This window comes from Sapajus apella, unplaced genomic scaffold, assembly GCF_009761245.1.
Source record: "Sapajus apella isolate SASKATOON/1434 unplaced genomic scaffold, GSC_monkey_1.0 scaffold68, whole genome shotgun sequence".
NCBI classification, from domain to species: Eukaryota; Metazoa; Chordata; class Mammalia; order Primates; family Cebidae; genus Sapajus; species Sapajus apella.
The window spans coordinates 5295150-5319201 of record NW_022437008.1 but is presented as its reverse complement, the minus strand read 5'-3'; the positions used below and the strand labels follow the sequence as shown (position 1 = coordinate 5319201).

General features: G+C 51.7%; 1 protein-coding gene across 1 annotated transcript; it reads left to right on the top strand.

The window, feature by feature from the left end:
• Window positions 1–13605: 13605 nt before the first annotated feature.
• On the top strand, window positions 13606–22236 carry LRFN3 (leucine rich repeat and fibronectin type III domain containing 3). Its single transcript, XM_032249502.1, has 3 exons — window positions 13606–14766; window positions 16318–17748; window positions 21592–22236. Exons 2-3 carry the CDS (start codon window positions 16334–16336, stop codon window positions 22055–22057), a joined length of 1881 nt encoding a protein of 626 aa, XP_032105393.1. The 5' UTR covers window positions 13606–14766; window positions 16318–16333; the 3' UTR covers window positions 22058–22236.
• The last annotated feature ends 1816 nt before the right edge of the window (window positions 22237–24052 follow it).

Sequence of the window (24052 nt, the reverse complement as noted above, 5' to 3'; positions counted from 1 at the left end):
TTGAGCCCAGGAGTTCAAGACCAGCCTGGGCAACATAGCAACACCCTGTCTCTACATAAAAATTTAAAAATTAGCCAGGCATGGTGATGTGCACATGTGATATCAGCTGTGTAGGAGTCTGAGGCAGGAGGATTCCTTGAGCCCAAGAGGTTGAGGCTATAATGAGCCATGATTGTGCGGCAGCACTCCAATCTGGGGAGACCCTGTCTTTAAAATTAAAAAAAACTATACAAAAATTAGCCAGGTGTGGTGGTGCATGCCTGTAATCCCAGCTACTCGGGAGGCTGAGGCAGGAGAATCGCTTGAACCTGGGAGGCAGAGGCTGCAGTGAGCCAAGATCATGCCATTGCATTCCAGCCTGGGCAACAGAGCGAGACTCCTCAAAAAAAAATAATCCCTGCTCATTATAAAAAATTTGAAAAATGGAGCAAAATACAAAAAGAAAAGTCACCTACCTCTAAGAGACAGCACCTATTAATGTTTCATTATATTTCCTGTCTTTTCCCAGGCATATTTTTTATATATTCTGACCATCCTGTATATGCAAATTTGCATTCTGACCATACTCTTTGTGCAAATTTGCATCTGGCCCATTTTTGCAAACAATTTTTATTAACTCGGAATGAACAGCTATACTTCTTTCAACTACTCAAATATGACCTGACCTCACTGTTGTACACCACCTTTTTGCCCTGGAAAGTAACAAAAGAGACGATCCTCACGGTGCTCAGGGCAGAATAAATTATTATTTTCTTTTTTTCACTCTGTTGGCCAGGCTGGAATGTAGTGGCTCACTGCAACCTCCGACTCCCAGGTTCTTCTGCCTCAGTCTCGCCAGTAGCTGGGGTTACAGGCAGGTGCCACCACGCCTGGCTAATTTTTGTATTTTTAGTAGAGACAGGGTTTTGCCATGTTGCCCAGGCTGGTCTCAAAGCCCTGGACTCAAGTGATCCACCTGCCTCAGCCTCCCAAAGTGCTGGGATTACAGGTGTGAGCCACCACAGCTGGCCAGGGCAGAATAAATTAAACCCTGAAGCTAAGATTTTACTTCTCAGTTCACTTGTATTTAGAAAGAGCTGTGGGGTGAATCTGTTTCCCTTTTCTGCTTCCCCTGGCCTGGAAGTCATCCTGGATCCTTCAGGCCAGTGTATTCCCAGGAATAGCAGCACAAAAGTAGAAGCATCCTGAATTTCTGATGCCATGAAGCCTGCACACCAGTTCTGCGTTATGTTTACTCTATTTGTAGGAGAGAAATAAAGTTCGTCTTTGGTTAAGCCACTATTATATTGAGTTCTGTTTCAGGGTTCATATCCTACCATTCCTATATCCCGTCTAACAAACAGTGCTTGTGAAACACGATCCATTTCTCATATTCCTGAATCTCTTTAGAAACACCAGTCTTGCCGGCTGTGGTGGCTCATGCCTGTAATCTGAGCACTTTGGGAGGCAGAGAAGGGCAGATCACGAGTTCAGGAGCTCGAGACCAGCCTGACCAACATGGTGAAATCCCGCCTCTACTGAAAATACAAAAACTAGCTGGGCGTGGTGGTGTGCGCTTATAATCACAGCCACTCAGGAGGCTTAGGCAGGAGGATCGCTTGAACCTGCGAAGTAGAGGTTGCAGTAAGCAGAGATCACGCCACTGCACTCCTGCCTGGGTGACAGAGTGAGAAAAAAAAAAAACAAAAAACACTATATTTCTGTCCAGAAGGCAGCATACAATTTTTAACTCTATGGGGACGATTTTGTTTGGATTTTATTCTAAGTGCAGTGAGAAGCCATTGGAAGGCTTTATGCAGGGAAGCGATGTGAGGTGACTTATGTTTCTGAAAAGATCCCCCAAGTTGTGGTGTGAGGATTACAAGCAGGGAACAAGATCAGGGAAACCAGTTTGCAAGTGATTGTTAGTCCAAGTGGGAACAAATGGTGCTTGGACCAGGGTGTTCACAGTGAAGGGATGATAAGTGGGTGGGTTTGGCAGGGTACTATGTCACAGATACACATGGCAGCTTTAAGACAGGCCTGGTCTGTCTGGGCGTGGTGGCTCACACCTGTAATCCCAGCACTTTGGGAGGCTGAGGTGGGCAGATCGCAAGAGGAGTTCAAGACCAGCCTGGCCAACATGGTGAAACCCCGTCTCTACTAAAAATACAAAAACTAGCCAGGCATGGTATCGCGTGCCTGTAGTCCCAGCTACTCAGGAGGCTGAGGCAGGAGAATTGCTTGAACCCATGAGGGGGAGTTTGCAGTGAGTCAAGATGGCACCACTGCACTCTAGCCTGGGTAACAGAGTCAGATTCCGTCTCAGAAAAAAAAAGTTAAAAAAGACAGGCACGGTCTGCTTGTTAAAATGCAGACTGCTGGGTCTCCCGGAGATTCTGGTTCAGTAGGCCTAGAGCAACAGAGAATTTGCATTTCTGACAAGTTGTCATGTGATGCTGATGCTGCTGGCAGGGCCCACATTTTGAAAACCAATGGTCTAGAAAAACACCTTTTTTTTTTTTTGAGACGAGGGTCTTGTCTCGCCTACGCCAGAGCGCAGTGGTGCAATCATGGCTCACTGTAGCCTCAACCTCCTGGGCTCAAGTGATCATCCTGCTTCACCCTTCTGAGTAGCTGGGACTGCAGGGGTGCACCGTCACACCTGGCTAATTTTTGGAAGAATTTTTGGAGATATGGGGTCTCACTATGTTGCCTAGGCTGGTGTCAAATTCCTGGATTCAAGGCATCCTCCTGCCTCAGGCTCCAAAAGCGCTAGGATTACAGTTGTGAGCCACTACGCCCAGCCAAAAGTGAAAGTAATTTAATAAAATATTTCACTTGAATTTAATTATTTTATTAATAATTAATAGATAAGATTTATATTAGCATATCAAAATACCATTAACATGTTATCAATGTTTTATAAATGACTAATGAGCTACTTTACATTCTTTTTTTCTTTTTATTTCAGACCGAGTCTCTCTGTCACCCAGGCATGAGCCACTGCACCCAGCCAAGAAAATAAGTTTTCCTTTTTTTTTTTTTTTTGAGACAGTTTCACTCTTCTTGCCCAGGCTGGAGTGCAGTGGCATGATATCTCAGTTCATTGCAACCTCTGCCTCCTGGGGTTAAGTGATTCTCCTGCCTCAGCCTCCTAAATAGCTGGGATTACAGGCACATGCCACCACGACCAGCTAATTTGTATTTTCAGTACAGTTGGGGTTTCACCATGTTGGCCAGGCTGGTCTCGAACTCCTGACCTGAAGTGATCCATCCGCCTTGGTCTCCCAAAGCGCTGGGATTACAGGTGTGAGCCAACCCACCCAGCCTACATTCTTTTTTACATACTAAGTCTTTGAATTCCCTGTGTATATTTTATATTTGCAACACATCTCAATTAGGATCAATTAGGACTGTCTTCAATAGCCACCTGTGTGACTAGAAACTACCATACTGGACAGCACAGGACAGGCTTGGAATGGTGGCTGCTGTTGCAAGGACAGTGAGTTGAAGGTGGAGACTTGCCTCTTGAATTTAGCAACAAGGATGAGCTTCAGCAATAAAAAGTTTCATTTTTGTGCAGCAGAAAGAGAGGAATGAAGAGAGAGTATATGAACACTTCCTTCCTGAAGTTTGGCTGTGGTTTTAACACCAATAGAGGGATCTGGCTAACAAAACCCAAAACCAACACCAGATATTATCAGGACAAAAAAAGACAACCACATATTATGTCCCTTCTGATAGGATATCTTAACATAATCCCTAAAGTATGCTTAACCCCAGTTTGAACGTGAATCTGCCCCAGCCTCTAGACTACCAGTTTGCAAGACATACAGGGGACAGCAGAACATATTAAATGACACCAAGAGGGGCAACTAGTCAATTCAGACTGAGAAGAGATTATTCACAGGTGGAGAGTGTCAGAAAAAAAAAAAAAAAAAAAAAAAAACAGGAAAAAATCTAAATTTGTAAAAAAAAAAATCACACTTTGGGAGGGCTAGGCAGGATTGCTTGAGCTCAAGAGTTTGAGACCAGCCTGTGCAACACAGTGAGACCCTGTCTCTATTTAAAAAAATAAAAATAAAAGTATAAAAAAATTTCGGCCAGATGCGGTAGCTCATGCCTGTAATCTCAGCACTTTGGAAGGCCACGCTGGGTGGATCACCTGAGGTCAGGAGTTCAAGACCAGCCTGGCCAACATAGTGAAACCCTGTCTCTACTAAAAATACAAAACTCAGCCAGGCATAGTGGCTTGTGCCTGTAATACCAGCTACTCGGGAGGCTGAGGCAGAAGAATCGCTTGAACCCGGGAGGCGGAGGTTGCAGTGAGCTAAGATCATGCCATTGCACTGCAGGCTGGGTGACAAAGGTGAGACTCCCTCTCAAAAAAAAAAATATAAAATGAAAAAAAAAAAAAAAGAAAATTTAAAAATTAGACTGAGATGAACGAGAGGGAGGAGGAAGTTATAAAATTAAACGACTTAAAGAGGTAACAAACAAATACAATGCACGCACCCTGGTTGGATTCTAATTTGAACAAACCAAGAGTTTAAATACATTTCTAAGACAATTAGGGAAATTTGGAGACAGGATGAACGTTAAGACACTACTAAGGAATTGTTAATTTTTTAGGTGTGATAAAAATGTTAGAGTAATTTTTTTAAGAAGCTGGTATTTTAGAGATGCATAATGGATGAAATCATATGACGTCTGGGATTTGCTTTAAACTAATTTGCGGGGAGGCGGAATAAATAAAACAAGATTGGCCATATGTTGATAATTGTTGAAGCTGGGTGATGGGTACTTAGAGGATCATTATATTATTCTATTTCTGTGTAAGACTGAACATTACCATAATAAGGCTTTACAAGGGGGAGTGCTGTGAAGAGAAAAAAGGGGAAGTGTGTGTGTGTGTGTGTGTGTGTGTGTGTGTGTGTGTGTGTGTGTGTGTTTTTCTCGCAAGATCGGAGCGCCTTGAACAGGCTCCAGAGCTGACAAGGCGCCTTATGGCTGCAGGGCACATTCAGTCGTCGGTCTCGCTCTTGCTCCCGCAGCTGCAGTCTCTGCAGCTCCGGAGGCTGCAGCGCCTGGTCCTGAACCCGGACTTGCGTCCCCACCCACGCGCTGAGGTCGGAGGGGACTTTGCGGCCGCAGCACCGCCCTTTTCGGGCGTGGCGCCCAGTCCCTTCACCCCACAATCCCCCGCGCCGTTCCGGCGGCGCGCTGGGGATGGGTGTGGCCTCTGCCTCCAGATTGGAGCAAGGTGAGGCAGAGGGTGTTGCTTGGCCTTCTGGGAAATGTAGTTCGCCTGCCAAACCGGAACCACCGCTCAACCTGCTCAGGAAACTATGCACCCAACAATGCGCCGCGCGTGCAGCGGCTGAGCGATGCGTTGCTGCCCCCACGTGGTGGCTGAGCGCTCATGCTCCGGTCTAGGAATGGAGCCCAGAGGGGTGGAGATAGGGGTGGGTATAAGGGTGGGGGTAGGGGTGGGACGGTGCTGAGGATGATGAGGGTCGCCCTGGGAACCTCTGGGAAGATTTTCTAGAGGGTAAGGCCCCTGGATCTGGGGCAAGAAAGGGTGGTAGTAATGAAGAAATTGGAGGTGGGGCCCTCTACGAGGATTGAATGACAGCAGCACCTGTTGGCTGCATATGCTAATCAGGCTACTGTTGCACCTGGGACTTACACAGTAAGCACTTTTCCTAGGCCAGGTACCCTCCCTGCGCTTCACGTGTCTTATCCTATTCTAACCTCCCAGCCACCATTTGAGGTAGTATTATCAGCTCTCCTTTCTAGGAGTGAAGCTGAAACCCAGAAAAGCCAATCACTTGCTCAAAGTCATTCAACGCGTCAATGACAGAGCTGGGATTTGAACCAGGCCATTGGGTTTCCAAGTCTGTGCTCTTTTTTTTTTTCTCCTCCTCCTCTTCCTGCTCCAAGTCTGTGCTCTTCTTCATGGGAATATCTGATCACCCTATTCAATTATCCTAAAATTGTAATTAGCACATGAATCAAGTCAAGATGGTCATTAACATGTGAATCTCTTTGAGTCGCTGATTGTTAGCGCTTGTTCCTGCCCAAATTTGTGATTTAGTCCTGCTCCAGGACAAAGTTGACAATCAACATACGTAGATTTATACTTAGCACCTGAATCAGCACAGGTTTCTGTTCACAGGGATCAGATTTCTGATTAGCACTTGAATCAGCAGTAGTTTGTGTCGAAATCTGGAGTCTTTAGGTTCCTGATTTGCACCGGGATCTCCACCCAGGGATTATGTTTTTGCCTAAATAGACCTGTTCCTTTATGTCCAGGTGACCTTCTCCTCAAATGTCCCTGCTGGGTTTAGTGACTCCCGGCTGTAATCCCAACACTTTGGGAGGTTGAGGGGGGAAGATTGCTTGTGTCCAGGAACTTGAAACCAAGCTGGGCAACATAGTGAGACCCCTTGTCTCCATGAAAAATAAGACAATTAGCCTGGCATGGTGCCATGCTCCTGTAGTCCCAGCTGTTTGAGAGGCTGAGGTGGGAGGATCTCTTGAGCCCAGGAATTTGAGGCTGCAGAGAACTAAGATCGTGCCACTGCCTGGTAGCCTGGGTGACAGAGCAAGACCCTTTCTCTTAAAGAAAAAAAAATGGCTGGGCACAGTGGCTCAGGCCTGTAATCCTAGCACTTTAGGAGGCGAAAGTGAACAAATCACCTGAGGTCAGGAGTTCGAACCCAGTTTGACCAACATGGTGAAACCCCATCTGTACTAAAAATTAAAAAAAAAAAAAACCTAGCCAAGTGTGATGGTGCATGACTGTAATTCCAGCTACTAGAGAGGCTGAGTCAGAAGAATCACTTGAACACAGAAGGTGGAGGTTGCAATGAACCAAGATCGCGCCATTGCACTCCAGCCTGAGTGACAAGAACAAAACTCCATCTCAAAACATAAAGAAAAAAAGAAACTTGGCCAAGAAGTGACCTATAAATTTTTCTTTTGCCCATATTTTATTGGAGAAAACTAGTCATGTGGTTACCTGGATGCAAGGGGGCCTAAGAACATATTCCCAAACTGGGCAGCTCCAGCCACAACCATGCAGAGGGAGTATTGACTTTTTTTTTTTTTTTTTTTGAGGTGGGGACCAGGTGCAGTGGCTCAAACCTGTAATCCCAGCACTTTGGGAGGCTGAGATGGGCGAACCACCTGAGGTTAGGAATTCAAGACCAGCCTTGCCAATACAGCGAAACCCTTTCTTTACTAAAAATACAAAAACAATTAGCCAGGTGTGGTGGCAGGTGCCTGTAATTCCAGTTAATCAGGAGGCTGAGTCATGAAAGTTGGTTGAACCTGGGAGAGGGAGGTTTTCACGAGCTGAGATCGTGCCACTTGCACTCCAGCCCGTCTGCAATCAGGATAGCTGGGATTACAGGCACCTGCCACCACACCCAGCTAATTTTGCAGTTTGGGTAGAGGTGGAGTTTCACCATGTTGGCCAGGCTGGTCTCAAACTCCCGATCACAAGCCGTCCACCTGCCTCAGCCCCCCAAAGTGCTGGGATTACAGGCATGAGCCATTGCACTCAATCTCTGTTGGCTTATATCTCCCTAAACCCATTCCTACAGAAATTTGCTTCTGTAGAGACAGTTTGTTTTGTTTAGTTTTGTTTTTGAGACAATCTCTTGCTGTGTTGCCTAGGCTGGAGTGCAGTGGTGAAATCTTGGCTCACTGCAACCTCTGCCTCCTGGATTTAAGTGATTTATTTCCCTGCCTCAGCCTCCCAAGTAGCTGGGATTACAGGCGCCAGCCACCACACCCGGCCTGCAATTCTCATCTTTATGTCCATGTGTACCCAGAGTTTAGCTCCCACTAAGTGAGAACATGTGGTATTTTGTGAGACAGGGTCTCACTCTGTTGCCCAGGCTGGAGTGGAGTGGCATAATTTCAGTTCACTGCAGCCTCTGCCTCTCAGAACATGGATATTTCGTTTCACGTTCCTTCATTAATTCACGAAGTATATTGGCCTCCAGCTGCATCCATGTGGCTGCAAAGGACATGGTTACATTCTTTTTTATGGCTGTGTAGTATTCCATGATGTAGACATACCGCATTTTCTTTATCCAATCCACCATTGATGGGCACCTGGGTTGATTCCATATCTTTGCTATTGTGAATAGTGCTGTGGTAAACATACATGTGCGTATTTTTGTAGATGATTTACTTTCCTTTGGGTATATACCCAGTAATGGGATTGCTGGGTTGAATGTTGGTTCTGTTTTAAGTTCTTTGAGAAATGTCCAAAATGCTTTCCACAATGGCTGAAAAGCAATTTACATTCCCACCAACAGTGTATAAGTATTCCCTTTTCTCTGAAGTCTTGTCAGCATCTGTTAATTTGACTTTTTAATAATAGCCATTCTGACGGGCCTGAGATTGGTATCTCATTGTGGTTTTGATTTCATTTCTCTGATGATTTGTGATCCTGAGAATTTTAAAAATAAATTTCTTGGCTACTTGGATGTCTTTTGGGACATGTCCTTTTTAAAATGGGGTCTTTTGGGCTGGGTGCAGTGGCTCACACCTGTAATCCCAGCACTTTGGGAGGCCAAAGCAGGTGGATCATCTGAATTCAGGAGATCGAGACCAGCCTGGCCAACGTGGCAAAAGCCCATCTCTACTAAAAATACAAAAATTAACAGCCTCGGTGTTAGGCGCCAGTTATCCCAGCTACTCGGGAGGCTGAGGGAGGAGAATCGCTTGAACTGGGGAGGCAGAGGCCTGGGCAACAAAATAAGACTTTGTCTCAAAAAAATAAAATAAATAATAAAATGGGGTTGTTTTTTGCTTGTTGCATTGTTTAAATCCCTTATAGACTGAAATCCTCTTTATGTCACTAAATATGTTGGTCTTTTTGGCACACATCTGGGGTGCTACATCCCCTCAACCCACCAAGCTTTAGCATAGCTGTTGTGGCAGACAGTTCCATGTGCGTCCAGATAGCCCTGGGTTAGCCCGGCTATTCTCAGAATGTGCTCCCTGACTGTGTAGTGGCTCACGCCTTTAATCCCAACACTTTGGGAGGCCAGGGGGCGGGGAGGATCACCTGAGGCCAGGAGTTCAAGACCGGCCTGGGCACCATATTGAGACCCTGTCTCTACAAAAAAATTTAAAAATTAGCTGGGTGTGGTGCCACATGACTGTAGTCCCAACTACTCTGGAGGCTGAGGCAGGAGGATTGCTTGAGCCCAGGAATTTGAGGTTGCGGTAAGTTATGTATGATTGCACCAGTGTACTCCAGCCTGGGTGACAAAGCAAGACCCTGTTGGAAAAAAAAAAAAAAGTGTGGTCTTTGAAAGAGTCACATTAGCATCACCTGGGTACTTGTTAAAAGTACAAATGTGGCCGGGCGCGGTGGCTCAAGCCTGTAATCCCAGCACTTTGGGAGGCCGAGGCGGGTGGATCACGAGGTCAAGAGATCGAGACCATCCTGGTCAACATGGTGAAACCCCGTCTCTACTAAAAATACAAAAAATTAGCTGGGCATGGTGGCGCGTGCCTGTAATCCCAGCTACTCAGGAGGCTGGGGCAGGAGAATTGCCTGAACCCGGGAGGCGGAGGTTGCGGTGAGCCGAGATCGCGCCATTGCACTCCAGCCTGGGTAACAAGAGCGAAACTCCCTCTCAAAAAAAAAAAAAAAAAAAAAAAAAAAAAAAGTACAAATGTTTGAGTCCCACCTCAGACCCACTGAACCAGAAACTCTGAGGTTGGGACCTGGAGATCTTTGTTGTCCCCAGCTGATCCTGATGGGCTGCACTGCAAGGACACCTGGTCTGGCTCCTGCAAGCCATCCCTGTCTGCTTGCGTTTCTTCCTTCCTTCCTCCCTTCCTCACTCCCTCCCTCCCTCCCTCCTTCCCTTCCTTCTTCCTTCCTTTTTTTCCTTCCTTCCTTCCTTCTTTCCTTTCTTTCTTTCTTCTTTTTCTTTTTTGACAGTCTCACTCTGCCACCCAGGCTGGAGTGCAGTAGTTCGATCTCATCTCACTGTAACTTCTGTCTCCTGGGTTCAAGTGATTCTCCTGCCTCAGCCTCCCAAGTAGCTGGGATTACAGGTGCCTGCCACCACACCTGGCTAATTTTTGTATTTTTTTAAAATTTTTTATTTTATTGCATTTTAGGTTTTGGGGTACATGTGAAGAATATGCAAGATTGTTGCATAGGTACACACGTGGCAGTGTGATTTGCTAATTTTTGTATTTTTTAGTAGAGACAGGGTTTTGCCATGCTGACTAGGCTGGTCTTGAACTTCTGACCTCAAGTGATCCACCTGCCTTGGCCTCCCAAAATGCTGGGATTACAGACATGAGCCACCATGCTGATCTCCTCTCTGCTTTTCTACCTCAGATCTCAGATGGCTCTCACCCGGGTGTGGTGGCTCATGCCTGTAATCCCAGCACTTTGGGAGGCCAAGGCAAGAGGATCACTTGAGCCCAGGAGTTCGAGACCAGCCTGGGCAACATAGGGAGACCTCATCTCTACAAAAAAGTCAAAAAATTAGCCAGGCATGGTGGATGGTGACACACATCTGTGGTCCCAGCTACTCAGGAGGCTGAGGCAGGAGAACTGCTTGAGCCTAGGAGGTCGAGGCTGCAGTGAGCTGTGATCACACCACTGCACTCCCGCCTGGGCTACAGAGCCAGACCCTGTCTCAAAAAACAAACAAAAAACCTCCGGATGGTTCTCAGTACCACTGCCTCCTCCCACAGAGATAACCATCCCCCAAGGTAGGTAAGAATTGGTGGGTAAATGCCTTCGTCTCTCTGAACTTGCTGGGAGAGTAGGGGAACAATTCTAATGTGTTCTAGAAAATTCCTTGAAGTTCACCAGCACAATTGAGCCCCAGTTGCCCAGGGAAGTGAACTGTTCCTCATCAACACAGCCTCTGTTAGCCTGTTAGTGTCTGTCTCCATTTCCTTCTTCCCTCTCCCTCGCCCTTGTTTCCTGGGATCACCCCCAACATCAACTGGTTCCACTGGGGGATGGTTATTTTTTTTGAGACGGAGTTTCGCTCTTGTTGCCCAAGCTGGAGTGCAATGGGTGATCTCAGCTCATTGCAACCTCTGCCTCCCAGGCTCAAGCAATTGTCCTGCCTTAGTCTCCCAGAGATTAAGTGTGCTGGGATTACGTGTGCCCACCACCTCTCTCAGCTAATTTTTTTTTTTTTTTGGTATTTTTAGTAGAAATGGGGTTTCACCATGTTAGCCAGGCTGGTCTTGAACTCCTGACCTCAGGTGATCTGCCCGCCTCTGCCTTCCAAAGTGCTGGGATTACAGGCATGAGCCACTGGGCCCGGCCGGTTCCACTGACTTCTAATCCCAGTGCTGTTCTTGGGATGGAATCCATGTCTTTCACTCTGTCTCCACCACTTCTGTAGCAGCCCTGAAGCTTCTGCATCCTTTTTCTGAGTGTCTGAGTGACCAGTAGCCGCTGTGCTCGGCCAGGAGCACTGATGAATTTTGCTAATAATCTGGGAAGACGGGCCCTGGGGCTGAGTTAATTTTAGCTGCAATTTTTCAGTATATAAGTGGAAGGAGCCAAGAGTCTATTCTGAAACGTTCAGCAGAGTTAGGGATGCCAGGGTAGAAGGACCCATAACCCCCTCCCAAGGTCACTTTACTCCTCCACTCAGATGGGGGATCCTGGGGGTGGCTTCCAGGACCACTCAGGTTCCCCAGAACAGGGCCATGCCCCCTTCAGACCACCCAGGCCAAGGCCCTGCCCCCTTTGGACCAGGGATCCTGAAAGGTCACATCCCCCACATTTCTATAACCAAGCTCTGAGGCCAGGCTTGGAGATGGTCACTCACATCCAGCTTCCTGTGACATATCTGCCAGGAGAGCCTGGGACCCAAAGCCAGCCTTCCCTCCCCGTTCTCTCCCAAGTGTCAGGACAGGCAGACTCCATCCTGCAGAGTCAGGTGTTGCCAGTTACATCCAGAGTCTTCTGTGGAGTGGTGGACCTGAGTGGGGAGGGGAGGGGAAGACAGTAGACACACTTCTCTGGGTCAATCTGGCCAGCCCCCTGTCTCGACTGTATTTCCTATCTTCACCCCCCTCCCTAGCATATTTGGTCAATGTGTCTTTCTTTTTTCTTTTCTTTTTTTTTTTTTTTTTTTGTATTTTTAGTACAGACAAGGTTTCACCATGTTGGCCAGGCTGGTCTCAAACTCCTGACCTAGTGATCCACCCACCTTAGCCTCCCAAAGTGCTGGGATTACAGGCGTGAGCCCTGGCACGCAGGCTTTTCTTTTGCTTTCCTTAATTTTTTTTTTTTTTTTGAGACAGAGTCTCACTCTGTTGCCCAGGCTGGAATGCAGTGGCAGGATCTCGGCTCACTGCAACCTGAGCCTCTCAGGTTCAAGTGATTCTTTTGTCTCAGGCTCCTGAATAGCTGAGATTACAGGTGTGTACCACCACCCCCAGGTAATTTTATTTATTTATTTATTTAGAGACAGAATCTTGCTCTGTCCCCTAGGCTGAAGTGCAATGGTGCGATCTCGGATCACTATAATCACCTCCCAGGTTTGAGAGATTCTCTTGCCTCAGCCTCCTGAGTGGCTGGAATTACTGTAGCTGCCACCGCATCCGGCTAACGTTTGTATTTTTAGTAGAGATGGGGTTTCTCCATCTTGGCCAGGCTGGTCTCGAATACCTGACCTCAAGTGATCCGCCCACCTTGGCCTCCCAAAAAGCTGGGATTACAGGCGTGAGCCACTGCGCCCGGCTGTCGGTGTGTCTTGAGGTCCATCCCTAATCCCAGATCGCACGAGTTTTCCCCCTTGCAGGCAGAGAAAGGAGCCTTGGAAAGGAGCCCATCTGGCCTCAAAGATCAAGCCTGTTGCTGGGCATGACCAGGTAAGGAAACTCCACCGGTGGAAAGGACATTCCAGGGAGGTGGTGTTGAGATAGGGGAGCAGAAAGAGACAGGTTTGGGGGCCGGTGGTTCTGGAATGAAGCGCTACACTCAAGGCTATGAATGGTTACTGAATGCACATACACACATATCCATTCTGACAGCTCAGGTGCTGCGTCTTAGAGTGTGTGTTGGGGGGGGGCGCGCGCACGCAGGTTTCTAGCTCTGTTTCTGTCTTTCTCTGACTTGTCCTTATCTCTGGTCTCTCCAACTCTCTGTGTGTCTCGCTCTCTCTGTGCCTTTTCATCTCTCGAATGTGTGTGTTTCCATCTGTTTCTTTTTTTTTTTTTTAAGACGAGGTTTCACCATGTTGGTCAGGCTGGCTTGAACTCGCGACCTCAGGTGATCCACCCGCCTTGGCCTCCAAAGTGCTTGGATTACAGGTGTGAGCCACCACGCCCGGCCTCCATCTGTTTAAATCTCTCTCTCTGCCTCTTTCCATTCTTCTCCTCTCTGCACATCAGTCTCAGCCTGTCCATCTTTTTGTCTGCCTCTCTGTGTCTCTGTTCTTCTCTGTCTCTCCGTCTCAGTCTCTCTGTATCCAGGGATTCTCGTTCCCAACAGATCCAGGGCGAATCCATGGGAGGTGGGGCCGGGGCGCGCCTTTGAGAGAAGGGGCGGGTGCCTACGCCTTTAAGCGCGGGTGCGCGCGGAGCCTGCGCCTTTAAGCGCGGGTGCGCGCGCGGCCCTGGGTTCCCGGCGAGGAGGCCGCGGGAGCGCCCGGACCCGGCCCGCCAGCCCGGCCCCCGCCCCGGCCCCGGCGGGGGAGGGGTCTCTGAGAGCGGCCCCTCCCCCCTGCAGCCCCGCCTGCGCTGCGGTGCCCCCATCCCGCGTGTCCCTGTCTGTCTGTCCGTCCCTCCGCGCCCAGGCCTCGCCCCACCCGGCCCTGGGGCTGCCCGGTCGCCCCCATCCCCACCGCAGCCGGTACCCTCCCTCCCAGCCAGCCTCCGCCGCAGCCCGGGAAGCCAGCCGGGACGCCGCCACCCCAGATCCGGCTCTCTAACCTCCACCTCGGGGGCCTGCACCCCGAGATTGAACCGGGAGATCCGGAAACGCGAGCCTGGAACCCTGATCTGGGACCAGCACCCCGAGATCCGGCCGTGGAACCCCAAGACCTGGAGCCTGAACCCCAACATATGGGGCTGGATTCAACATCGGCTACTGGGACCCGAAGATTTGGAGCCGGAACCCTACAATTTGGAACACCGACCCCAATATTTGGAGCAGAACCCCAAGATTTGACATCTAAAACCTCAAGCCTAGAGCTGAACTCTGAATTCTGCGCCTGGAATCTTGAAATCTGGGACTGGATTTCCAATAGTGTACCCTGGAACCCACTCTTGGGGACCTGAACCCTGGGATTCAGGCCTCAAATTCCAAGTTCTGGACCGTGGGATTCCAAGGGGCCTGAACCCGAGTTTGGGCCCAAAGTCCTTGCTGCAGACCTGAATGCTGAAATCTGGGGCTTGAGACCTCCCAATCTTGACTCAGCACCCCCTATCTGAATGCAGAGCCCCGGGATTGGATCTCAGATCCTAAACCCCACGTTTGGCTGCTTAGCATCCCAGCACTGGAGCTGGGAGACCCTGACCCTGAACAACCCAAACTGGACCCTTAAAACTGGACCCTAGAGGCCCAATATTTAGGGGTCTGGAACCCCAAGTATTAAGGTCCGGAGACTCCGTTGCCACAGATTTGACCCGAGTCAGGACACAGTCCCTCTACAGAAGCCTTGGGGACAGGAAAGCCATGACTAGATGCTCCCTCCAGAGCCCTGACCTCTGACTCCCCTGGAGCTAGAACTCTGCTCTCTGGGGCGACTTCCAGCTCAGGTAAGGCTGCCGAAATCTCGAGGTGGGGAGGAGTTGGGAGGAGCATTGTGGCCGCGGGTCACAGTACCAGCTACCCTTTGGCACTCTTGGGGTTTCTCCAGAAAAAAAGACATTCTCCCATGGCTCCACCTTCAGCTCCTGCTCTGCCCCAAACACTCTGTGGACACTGGCCAGCCCTGGCCCTCTCTGACTCACCTCTCCTGCCCCAGTTCATGGGACCTCCAGGTCTCTGACCCCACAACCCTTACAACCTCGCACTGTCTGTCCTGTCCAACCATCTCTGCCACTCCTCTCTGGTCCCGTTTCTCTACCTGTCCTCTCAATGGCCATCTCTGTTCCCCTTTTCTCTCTCATCATCTTTGTGACACCCCTGTCCACAGGTCCTCTCTCCAGCTGCCTCTGCCTGCTGCTTCTCAGTGACCATCGCTGACATCTGTGTCCACTGTGCCTCTCTCTAATCATCATTCACCAGCTCTCTTGCCCTTTATCCACCCCTGAATCTAAGCCTGGGTCTGTGACCGTCTCCATCCGTCTTTGACATTGCTGTCCACCACTCCTCTCCGGCCGCCTCTGGCCACCTTTCCCTTCTCTCTGGCCATCTCTCCACTGCTCTTGCCCTCCTCCCACCCGACCCTAACTCCCGGCCTACAACCCTCTGACCATCTCTGGCCACCTCTTCTCTCTCTCTGACGCTCACTGATGCCCTCTGCTAATCTGGAACATCTCTGGCTGCCCTTCCTCTCTCTGATGCCCTCTTGCCATACCATCCTCCTGAGCTGCTGTCCTGGGCTCCCACTGACTGTCTGTCCTTTTCCTTCTCTCTGACCATCTTGCTGGCTTTGGGCCGTTTCTGACCACGTCTCTCTGACGTGGTCATCTCCCCCAGATCTGAGCCCACCCCACGCCCCTCCCTTCTCTTTGTCCACCTCTCGTCTTTCTGACCATCTCTAACTGCTTCTCTTCTCTGCTCACATCTGACCACTTCTGATCATTCTTGCCACCCTGGCTGCCCTGTCTCCCCATGGCCAGCTTTGGGCATCTCTGACCACGTCTAAAGCCCTTTGGTATACCTGCCACCCACCCAGACCAACTGTCATTTCTCTGATGATTTCTTTTCTTTTTTCTTTCGGAGAAACAGAGTCTCGCTCTGTTGCCCAGGCTGGAGTGTGGTGGCGCAATCATAGCTCACTGCAGCCTCAAACTCTTGGGCTCAAATTGATCCTCCCACCTCAGCATCCCACACAGCTAGGACCACAGGTGGGTGCCGCCATGCCCGGCTAATTTAAAAAATTTTTGTATGATAGATACACAGTCTCACTTTGTTGCTCAGGCTGGTCTTGAACTCCTGGCCTCAAGCTATCCTCCCGCCTCAGCCTCCCCAAATGCTGGGATTACAGCTGTGTGCCACCTCACCTGGCCTTCCTCTGGCTTTTGGTCACATCTGATGGTCTTTGACCAGCCCTTCTGCCCTCAATCCACTGTGACCTTCTCTCCTGGTCTCAGACCACCCCCAGCTCCTGTGGAACCCCTCTTCTCCCTTCTTCCCCACAGGCCACCCCTGCCCGCGATGGCCATCCTCCCGTTGCTCCTGTGCCTGCTGCCGCTGGCCCCTGCCTCGTCTCCACCCCAGCCAGCCACCCCCAGCCCGTGTCCCCGCCGCTGCCGCTGCCAGACACAGTCGCTGCCCCTAAGCGTGCTGTGCCCAGGGGCGGGTCTTCTGTTCGTACCGCCCTCACTGGACCGTCGGGCAGCCGAGCTGCGGCTGGCAGACAACTTCATCGCCGCCGTGCGCCGCCGCGACCTGGCCAACATGACCGGCCTGCTGCATCTGAGCCTGTCCCGGAACACCATCCGCCACGTGGCCGCTGGCGCCTTCGCCGACCTGCGGGCCCTGCGTGCCCTGCACCTGGATGGGAACCGCCTGACCTCACTGAGCGAGGGCCAGCTGCGCGGCCTGGTCAACTTGCGCCACCTCATCCTCAGCAACAACCAGCTGGTAGCGCTGGCAGCCGGCGCCCTGGATGACTGTTCCGAGACGCTGGAGGACCTCGACCTCTCCTACAACAACCTCGAGCAGCTGCCCTGGGAGGCCCTGGGCCGCCTGGGCAACGTCAACACGTTGGGCCTCGACCACAACCTGCTGGCATCCGTGCCCGCCGGCGCCTTTTCCCGCCTGCACAAGCTGGCCCGGCTGGATATGACCTCCAACCGCCTGACCACCATCCCGCCCGACCCGCTCTTCTCCCGCCTGCCCCTGCTCGCCAGGCCCCGGGGCTCTCCTGCCTCCGCCCTGGTGCTGGCCTTTGGCGGGAACCCGCTGCACTGCAACTGCGAGCTGGTGTGGCTGCGTCGCCTGGCACGGGAGGACGACCTTGAGGCCTGCGCCTCCCCACCCGCTCTGGGCGGCCGCTACTTCTGGGCAGTGGGCGAGGAGGAGTTTGTGTGTGAGCCGCCGGTGGTGACTCACCGCTCACCGCCCCTGGCGGTACCTGCAGGTCGGCCGGCTGCCCTGCGCTGCCGGGCAGTGGGGGACCCAGAGCCCCGTGTGCGCTGGGTGTCACCCCAGGGCCGGCTGCTGGGCAACTCGAGCCGTGCCCGCGCCTTCCCCAATGGGACGCTGGAGCTGCTGGTCACCGAGCCGGGGGACGGGGGCATCTTCACCTGCATCGCGGCCAATGCAGCTGGCGAGGCCACAGCTGCTGTGGAGCTGACCGTGGGTCCCCCACCGCCTCCCCAGCTAGCCAACAGCACCAGCTGTGACCCCCCACGGGACGGGGATCCTGATGCTCTCACCCCGCCCTCCGCTGCCTCTGCCTCTGCCAAGGCAGCCGACACGGGACCCCCTACCGACCGCGGTGTCCAGGTGACTGAGCACGGGGCCACAGCTGCTCTCGTCCAGTGGCCTGATCAGCAGCCTATCCCAGGCATCCGCATGTACCAGATCCAGTACAACAGCTCAGCCGATGACATCCTCGTCTACAGGTGCAGGGTTCAGACACTGGGGTAGCTTGGGTGGGGGAGTGAGGCAAGGGGAGGGTGGGGCACACCTATGAATACCCCACACCAATGATACTGGAAGATATCATGAGAAATTATACTGGAAGTTTCCAAAAGAAATCAGATAGCAAAAATAAAAGAAATCAGGCAGCAAGGATAACAAGAATCAGGCAGAAAGGGTCAATGAAATCTGACAGCAGTGATAAAAAGAAGTCAGACAGGAAGGACCAAGTAAATGAGACAGCAAATGTTAAAATAAATCAGGTTACAGGGCTAAAAAAGATCAAGCAATAACGATAAAAGAAATCAGGCTGCATGGGTAAAAAGAAATTAGGCAGCAAGAATAAATAGTAGTGGTGGACATAAAAAGGAAAGCAGGTGGCAGGAGTAGAAAGTAATCAGGCCAGAAGAGCAAAACGCTAATGGGCAGGGGTGGGTGGGGGGAGATAAGGGGATAAAAATAAATTTAAGTTGTAAAGATAAAGAGAGAAACTCCAGGTTTTCCAGATACTAGCCGGGCTGCAGGAAGAAAAGGAGATCAAACGGGAAAGCACAGGGAGCCCGGAAAAAATGAAATAAGCAGCCCTGTTAGAAAAGAAATCGGAGGTTAGAAGGAAAATTGCAGGGAAGAGGGTAGAGACGCGGCTTCTGGTGGGTGGGTGGGTGTGTGTGTGTGTGTGTGTGTGTGTGTGTGTGTGTACCAGTCCACGTTTCAAGTTCTAATATGGTGACATCCAGATTTTTTTTGAGACAGGGTCACACTTTGTCGTCCAGGCTGGAGTGCAGTGGCACAATCTGAGCTCACTACAACCTCCACTTCCCGGGTTCAAGGGATTCTCCTGCCTCAGCCTCCCAAGTAGCTGGGATTACAGGCGCCCACCACCACGCACAGCTAATCTTTGCTTTTTTTTTTTTTTTTCCTTTTTCGACGGACGGAGTTTCGCTCTTGTTACCCAGGCTGGAGTGCAATGGCGCGATCTCGGCTCACCGCAACCTCCGCCTCCGGGGTTCAGGCAATTCTCCTGCCTCAGCCTCCTGAGTAGCTGGGATTACAGGCACGCGCTACCATGCCCAGCTGATTTTTTGTAGTTTTAGTAGAGACGGGGTTTCACCATGTTGACCAGGATGGTCTCGATCTCTTGACCTCGTGATCCACCTGCCTCAGCCTCCCAAAGTGCTGGGATTACAGGCGTGAGCCACCGCGCCTGGCCCTTTTTTTTTTTTTTGAGAAGGAGTCTCACTCTGTTACCCAGGCTGGAATGCAGTGGTGCGATCTCAGCTCACTGCAACCTCCGCCTCTCGGGTTCAAGTGATTCTCCTGCCTCAGCCTCTTGAGTATCTTCGATTACAGGCACCTGCCACCAGACCCGGCTAATTTTTGTATTTTTAGCAGAGACCGAATTTCACCATGTTGGTCAGGGTGATCTCAAAGTCCTGACCTGAGGTGATCCACCTGCCTCAGCCTCCCAAAGTGCTGGGATTACAAGCGTGAGCCATCACACCCGGTATAGATTTTTTATTTTCTAAATCAAATCAAACCTAGTTCAAGTTCCTTTTGCCAGGTAAACAGAAATATCCAGTTTGCCACACTTGGGGTGGGGGTTCCCTTCTCTCTTCTGTTGTTGCAAACACAGAACCTGGGGTTTACACTCTCCAAGAGGTGGCTCAGTCCAACTTGTCCCCCAGGCTGGAGAGCACTCGGCACATCTGCTGTGACCACGTGTTCAGCAGTGGCGGCTGCTGACACAGGTGTTGTTGATACTTCTTGCCAAAGTCCACCCTTGCAAGGATAGACTGTGGCTGTGGGTGGGTGAGTCCGTCATCACGGCCAGGCTGGGCTAAGGGTACAGTCCCAAGGCCTGGCTGTAAAGACTGGACCTCCCCGGGGCTGAGATCTGTGCCGTGGAAACCCAGTACCTGGATGTCCTTTCCTTCCCTTGGGACCATCGCCTCAAGAAAAGGTCACTTGATTTCCATTTCAGTCCGGGCAACCCACCGAGCTCATTCTACTCCCTTTCTCAGACCCGACTCAGAAGATTTCACGGAAGGCCTGCCCCGGAAAATCACACAAGTCCTGGCCACCTTGCTGGGTAGGGAATGGGATGAATGCTTCCCTATACAGTCTCCCTGCCCCGGGCAGCCGGAATTCCTTGTACCTCTCGTTAGGGTAGCCTAGGAATGAAACAGGTGATAAAACAAGTCGGCCTGTTGCGGTGACTCACACCTGTATTCCCGGCACTTTGGGAGGCCGAGGCGGGCGGATCACCTGAGGTCGGGAGTTCGAGACCAGCCTGACAAACATGGGGAAACTGTCTGTACTAAAAATACAAAGTTAGCTGCGCCTGGTGGCACATGCTTGTAATCCCAGCTTCTCTGGAGGCTGAGGCAGGAGAATCGCTTGAACCTGGGAGGTGGAAGTTGCAGTGAGCCGAGATCATACCATTGCACCCCAGACTGAGCAAGAAGAGTAAAACTCTGTCTCAAAAAAAAAAACTAAGTCAACTCTCCAACAGGGTGCCCGACTACAAAAGAAACTATAGTGAAATTGGGTGGTAAGGATTAAAAGGAAACAAGAAAGACAGAGATAAATAGAAACCAGCCAACAGAGATCAAAGAGAGGCAGGTGACAGAGCTGGAAAGAAAGAAGGCAACAGGGAGGAAAAGAAAGCAGTAGTGACGGAGGCACATGAGTTTAATGAAAAGGGAATTGGATGACAGGACTCACTGGAAAACAGGCTACCGATACAGCCATAATAATGTAGGGCTAGAGGGACATTACTGGCAGGTTACAAGGAAATCGGGCAACAGGGGTCCAGGAAGATCCGGTGGCTCGATTGGAGAGAATCCTAGCTATACACTAGAGGAAAATCAGGCAGCTAGAAGAGGGAAATTTGGCATAGGCTGCAGGAAATAGGGGAACCAGAGGGAAATTGGCAATGGTCTAGAGGAGATTGGGAGGTAAAACGTGAGGGAAATGGGATGCAGGGGGCGGCTAGAAGACAAAAGGATTAAGTTAGAGGGAAATTGGACAGGGTTAGACCAGAATTGGGTGGTGAACTGGAGAGATGACTGCAGAGGGGCCAGAGTGAAATCAGCCAGAGCATTGGGGCCAAATTGGGCAGGGAGGCTAGAGTGGAGCTGGGCTGCAGGCTAGAGGGAAATTGGGTGGGCAGTGCAAAAGGGAGATTGCGCAGTTGGGAAAAAAATGAAACAGCAGCCTGTTGAGGTGGCTCATGCCTGTATTCTCAACCCTTAAGGAGGCCAAGGTGGGAGGCTGAACTGCCGTGAGGCCAGGAGTTCTAGACCAGCCTGGGCAATATAGCAAGAGCCTGTCTCTACAAAAAATTTTTTAATTAGCTGAGCATGCACACCTGTAGTTCCAGCTACTCGGGAGGCTGAGGTGGGAGGATGGCTTAAGCCCAGGAGTTGGAGGCTGCAGTGAGCTGTGATCATGCCACTGCACTCCAGGCTGAGCAACAGAGCAAGACCCTGTCTCTAAGAAAACTGAAAGAAGGAAAAGAAACAGGATGGATTGAAAGAACTCACATGGTGAGCTATTAGAGAAATTGGGTGGTGGGACTAGAGAAATTGGGTGGCAGGCTATGAGGATGTTACATTGGCCAGCAGGCTGGAGGGATAGCAGTCGGGTGGCTGAATGGAGTGTCAGACCAAAGGGAATTGGGATGGTGGTGAGAGGGAGCTCACTGGGTAGAATGAAATGAGGCAGCGGACCGGTGCGAAGTCTAGCCCCGCAGGGAGTTTGGTGGGGGAAGCACAGGGTGGCGGCTGCGCAGCCTGAGATCTAACCCCCACCTGCCTGCCCTGTAGGATGATCCCGGCGGACAGCAGCTCTTTCCTGCTGACTGACCTGGCGTCGGGCCGGACCTACGATCTGTGCGTGCTCGCCGTGTACGAGGACAGCGCCACGGGGCTCACGGCCACACGGCCCGTGGGCTGCGCCCGCTTCTCCACCGAGCCCGCACTGCGGCCGTGCGGAGCGCCGCACGCTCCCTTCCTGGGCGGCACGATGATCATCGCTCTGGGCGGCGTCATCGTGGCCTCGGTACTGGTCTTCATCTTCGTGCTGCTGATGCGCTACAAGGTGCACGGCGGCCAGCCACCCGGGAAGGCCAAGACTCCTGCGCCCGTCAGCAGCGTTTGCTCCCAGACCAATGGCGCCCTGGGCCCCACGCCCGCCCCGCCCGCCCCGGAGCCCACGCCGCCCAGGGCCCACACCGTGGTCCAGCTGGACTGCGAGCCCTGGGGGCCAGGCCATGAACCTGTGGGACCCTAGCCAGGTGCCCTCCCCCCATCTAAGGCTCCTCTGGCCGCACAGACAGCAGGACCCGGACACCCTGTGGGACCTGGCCTCAGACTCACCAAATTGCTCATGGTTTTTAAAACTCTGATGGGGAGGGTGTCGGGGACACCAGGGCACAACAAGAAAGTCCTATTTTTCTAAGCTTGGGCCTAGACCCTTGCCCTCGTCTCTGTCTGTGGGGGTTGCGGGGCGGGGCAGGGGTCTGGTGCTGGGGAATGCCTCCTTTGGGGAGAGACCCCCCCACCAAGTTCAGTCTGAGGACCCTGGAGGAGGCTGAGGATGGCGATCCATTCAGACAATAGATGTTCCCTGCCTGTCCGCTCTGGGCATGCCCTGGGTGGGGGGATGCTGTGGTGATCCAGACAGCCCTGAGCCCTGCCCACAGGGGCCTAACGTCTCATAGGGGACAGACATGTCCCCAGACAGTGATAGCGCAGACTGACCAGGGATGTGGGGATGAGGGAGGCCTTGGGGACTGTGATAGTCCAGAAGAGGTACTTTGCTCAGCCCCAGGTGTGGTCAGGGAGGGCTTCCTGGAGGAGGATGCATGTGATCTGAGAATGACATCTGAAGGCGATCACTGGGCAAAGAGCAGAAGGAAAGCTCTTCCAGGCAGAGGGCACAGCACAAGCAAGGTGGTGGTGTGCCCCGGGCACTGGGGGTGGTATGGTAGAGGTGACCGGGAGGGCTGAGCAGGGTCTAGAACCTCCAGGCCGAGGAGTTCAGACTGTGGCCTGATGGTATTGGGGAGCCATGGAGGATTGTATGCAAGAAAGGGATGGGGTCAGTTTGGGGCTTTAGGAAGATCCTTCTAGTGCTATAAGGAGGGTGGACCCGAGGGGAAGACTGAAGCTGGGAGACCCAGGGGAAGCCGGGGCAGGGACCTGGGTGGGTGAGGACGAAGTTGAACCAGGGCAGGACTGGGGACAAGCAAAGGGAGTGGGTTGGTAGCGACACCCCAGAAGCTGCAGGAAGCTGAGGGGCCATGGAGTAGGGCTGGGAGATGCTGGGGGCAGCCCTGATACAGAACCAGGGAGGAGGAGCAGGTTTGGGAAAGATGATATGGCCAGTGGGGAACTTGGTGGATGCAGGGGGCCCTGAGGCTGTCCAGGTTGTGGCATCCAGGAGGCTGCAGGACCCCTGGTCTAAGGCTGAAGCTAGGAACAGAATGAGGGCTTTGTCAGCGGATATGGGAACTGAGGCTGCTGGATTAAGATGGCTTCTTGTGGGGGGTGGTTCCAAGTCCCCACCATGGGACCTTTTTTTTTTTTTAGAGATGGGCTCTGGCTATATTGCCTAGGCTGATCCCAAACTGGCCTTCGGTGATCCTCCGGCTTCAGCCTCCTGAATCACTGGATTACAGACGTGAGCCACTGCCCCTGGCTAGGGACTTTCCATATTTAAGGGTGATGCAAAGAAAAACCTAACAAAGACTAAACAGGAAGAGCAGGCAGAGGAGCAGGGGGAAGAAGACCAAGCAATTCAGACCCAAGAGACTCTTGTGTTCAATGATATAAATAAAGACTGCGGTGACCCCCCCCCAGAGAGCAGTGTTAGGGGGTCAGTTAGGGCAGATGAGAGATTCAGCTGATTTGAGAGGAGGGGGTAAGAAAGTGGAGCTAGCAGGTGCAGTCCCTGTGATCCTGTGGGCCTGGAGTCTGTGTTGATCTGGAACTTTCGGCCCCATGTCTCTGCAGGGCGGGTCCTTACTCTGTCATGGGCTGCCCTAGGCCCCTTGGGACACCATGCCTGGAGGTTTGTAGAACCAAACCCTGGCCTAAAATATGTTGAGCCTCCTTGGAGATCCAGGAACGGGGTTGGCAGTGAGAGGAATAGCACCCCCGAACTCAGGGCTACTGATGTCCCCACAGGCAGGAGTGTGGAGGAACCTGGGTCCTGTCACCTTCTGGAGGGACACTGGTGTGAGGCCATGGTGAAGACAACCCAAGACTGAACTGGCCCTTCTCA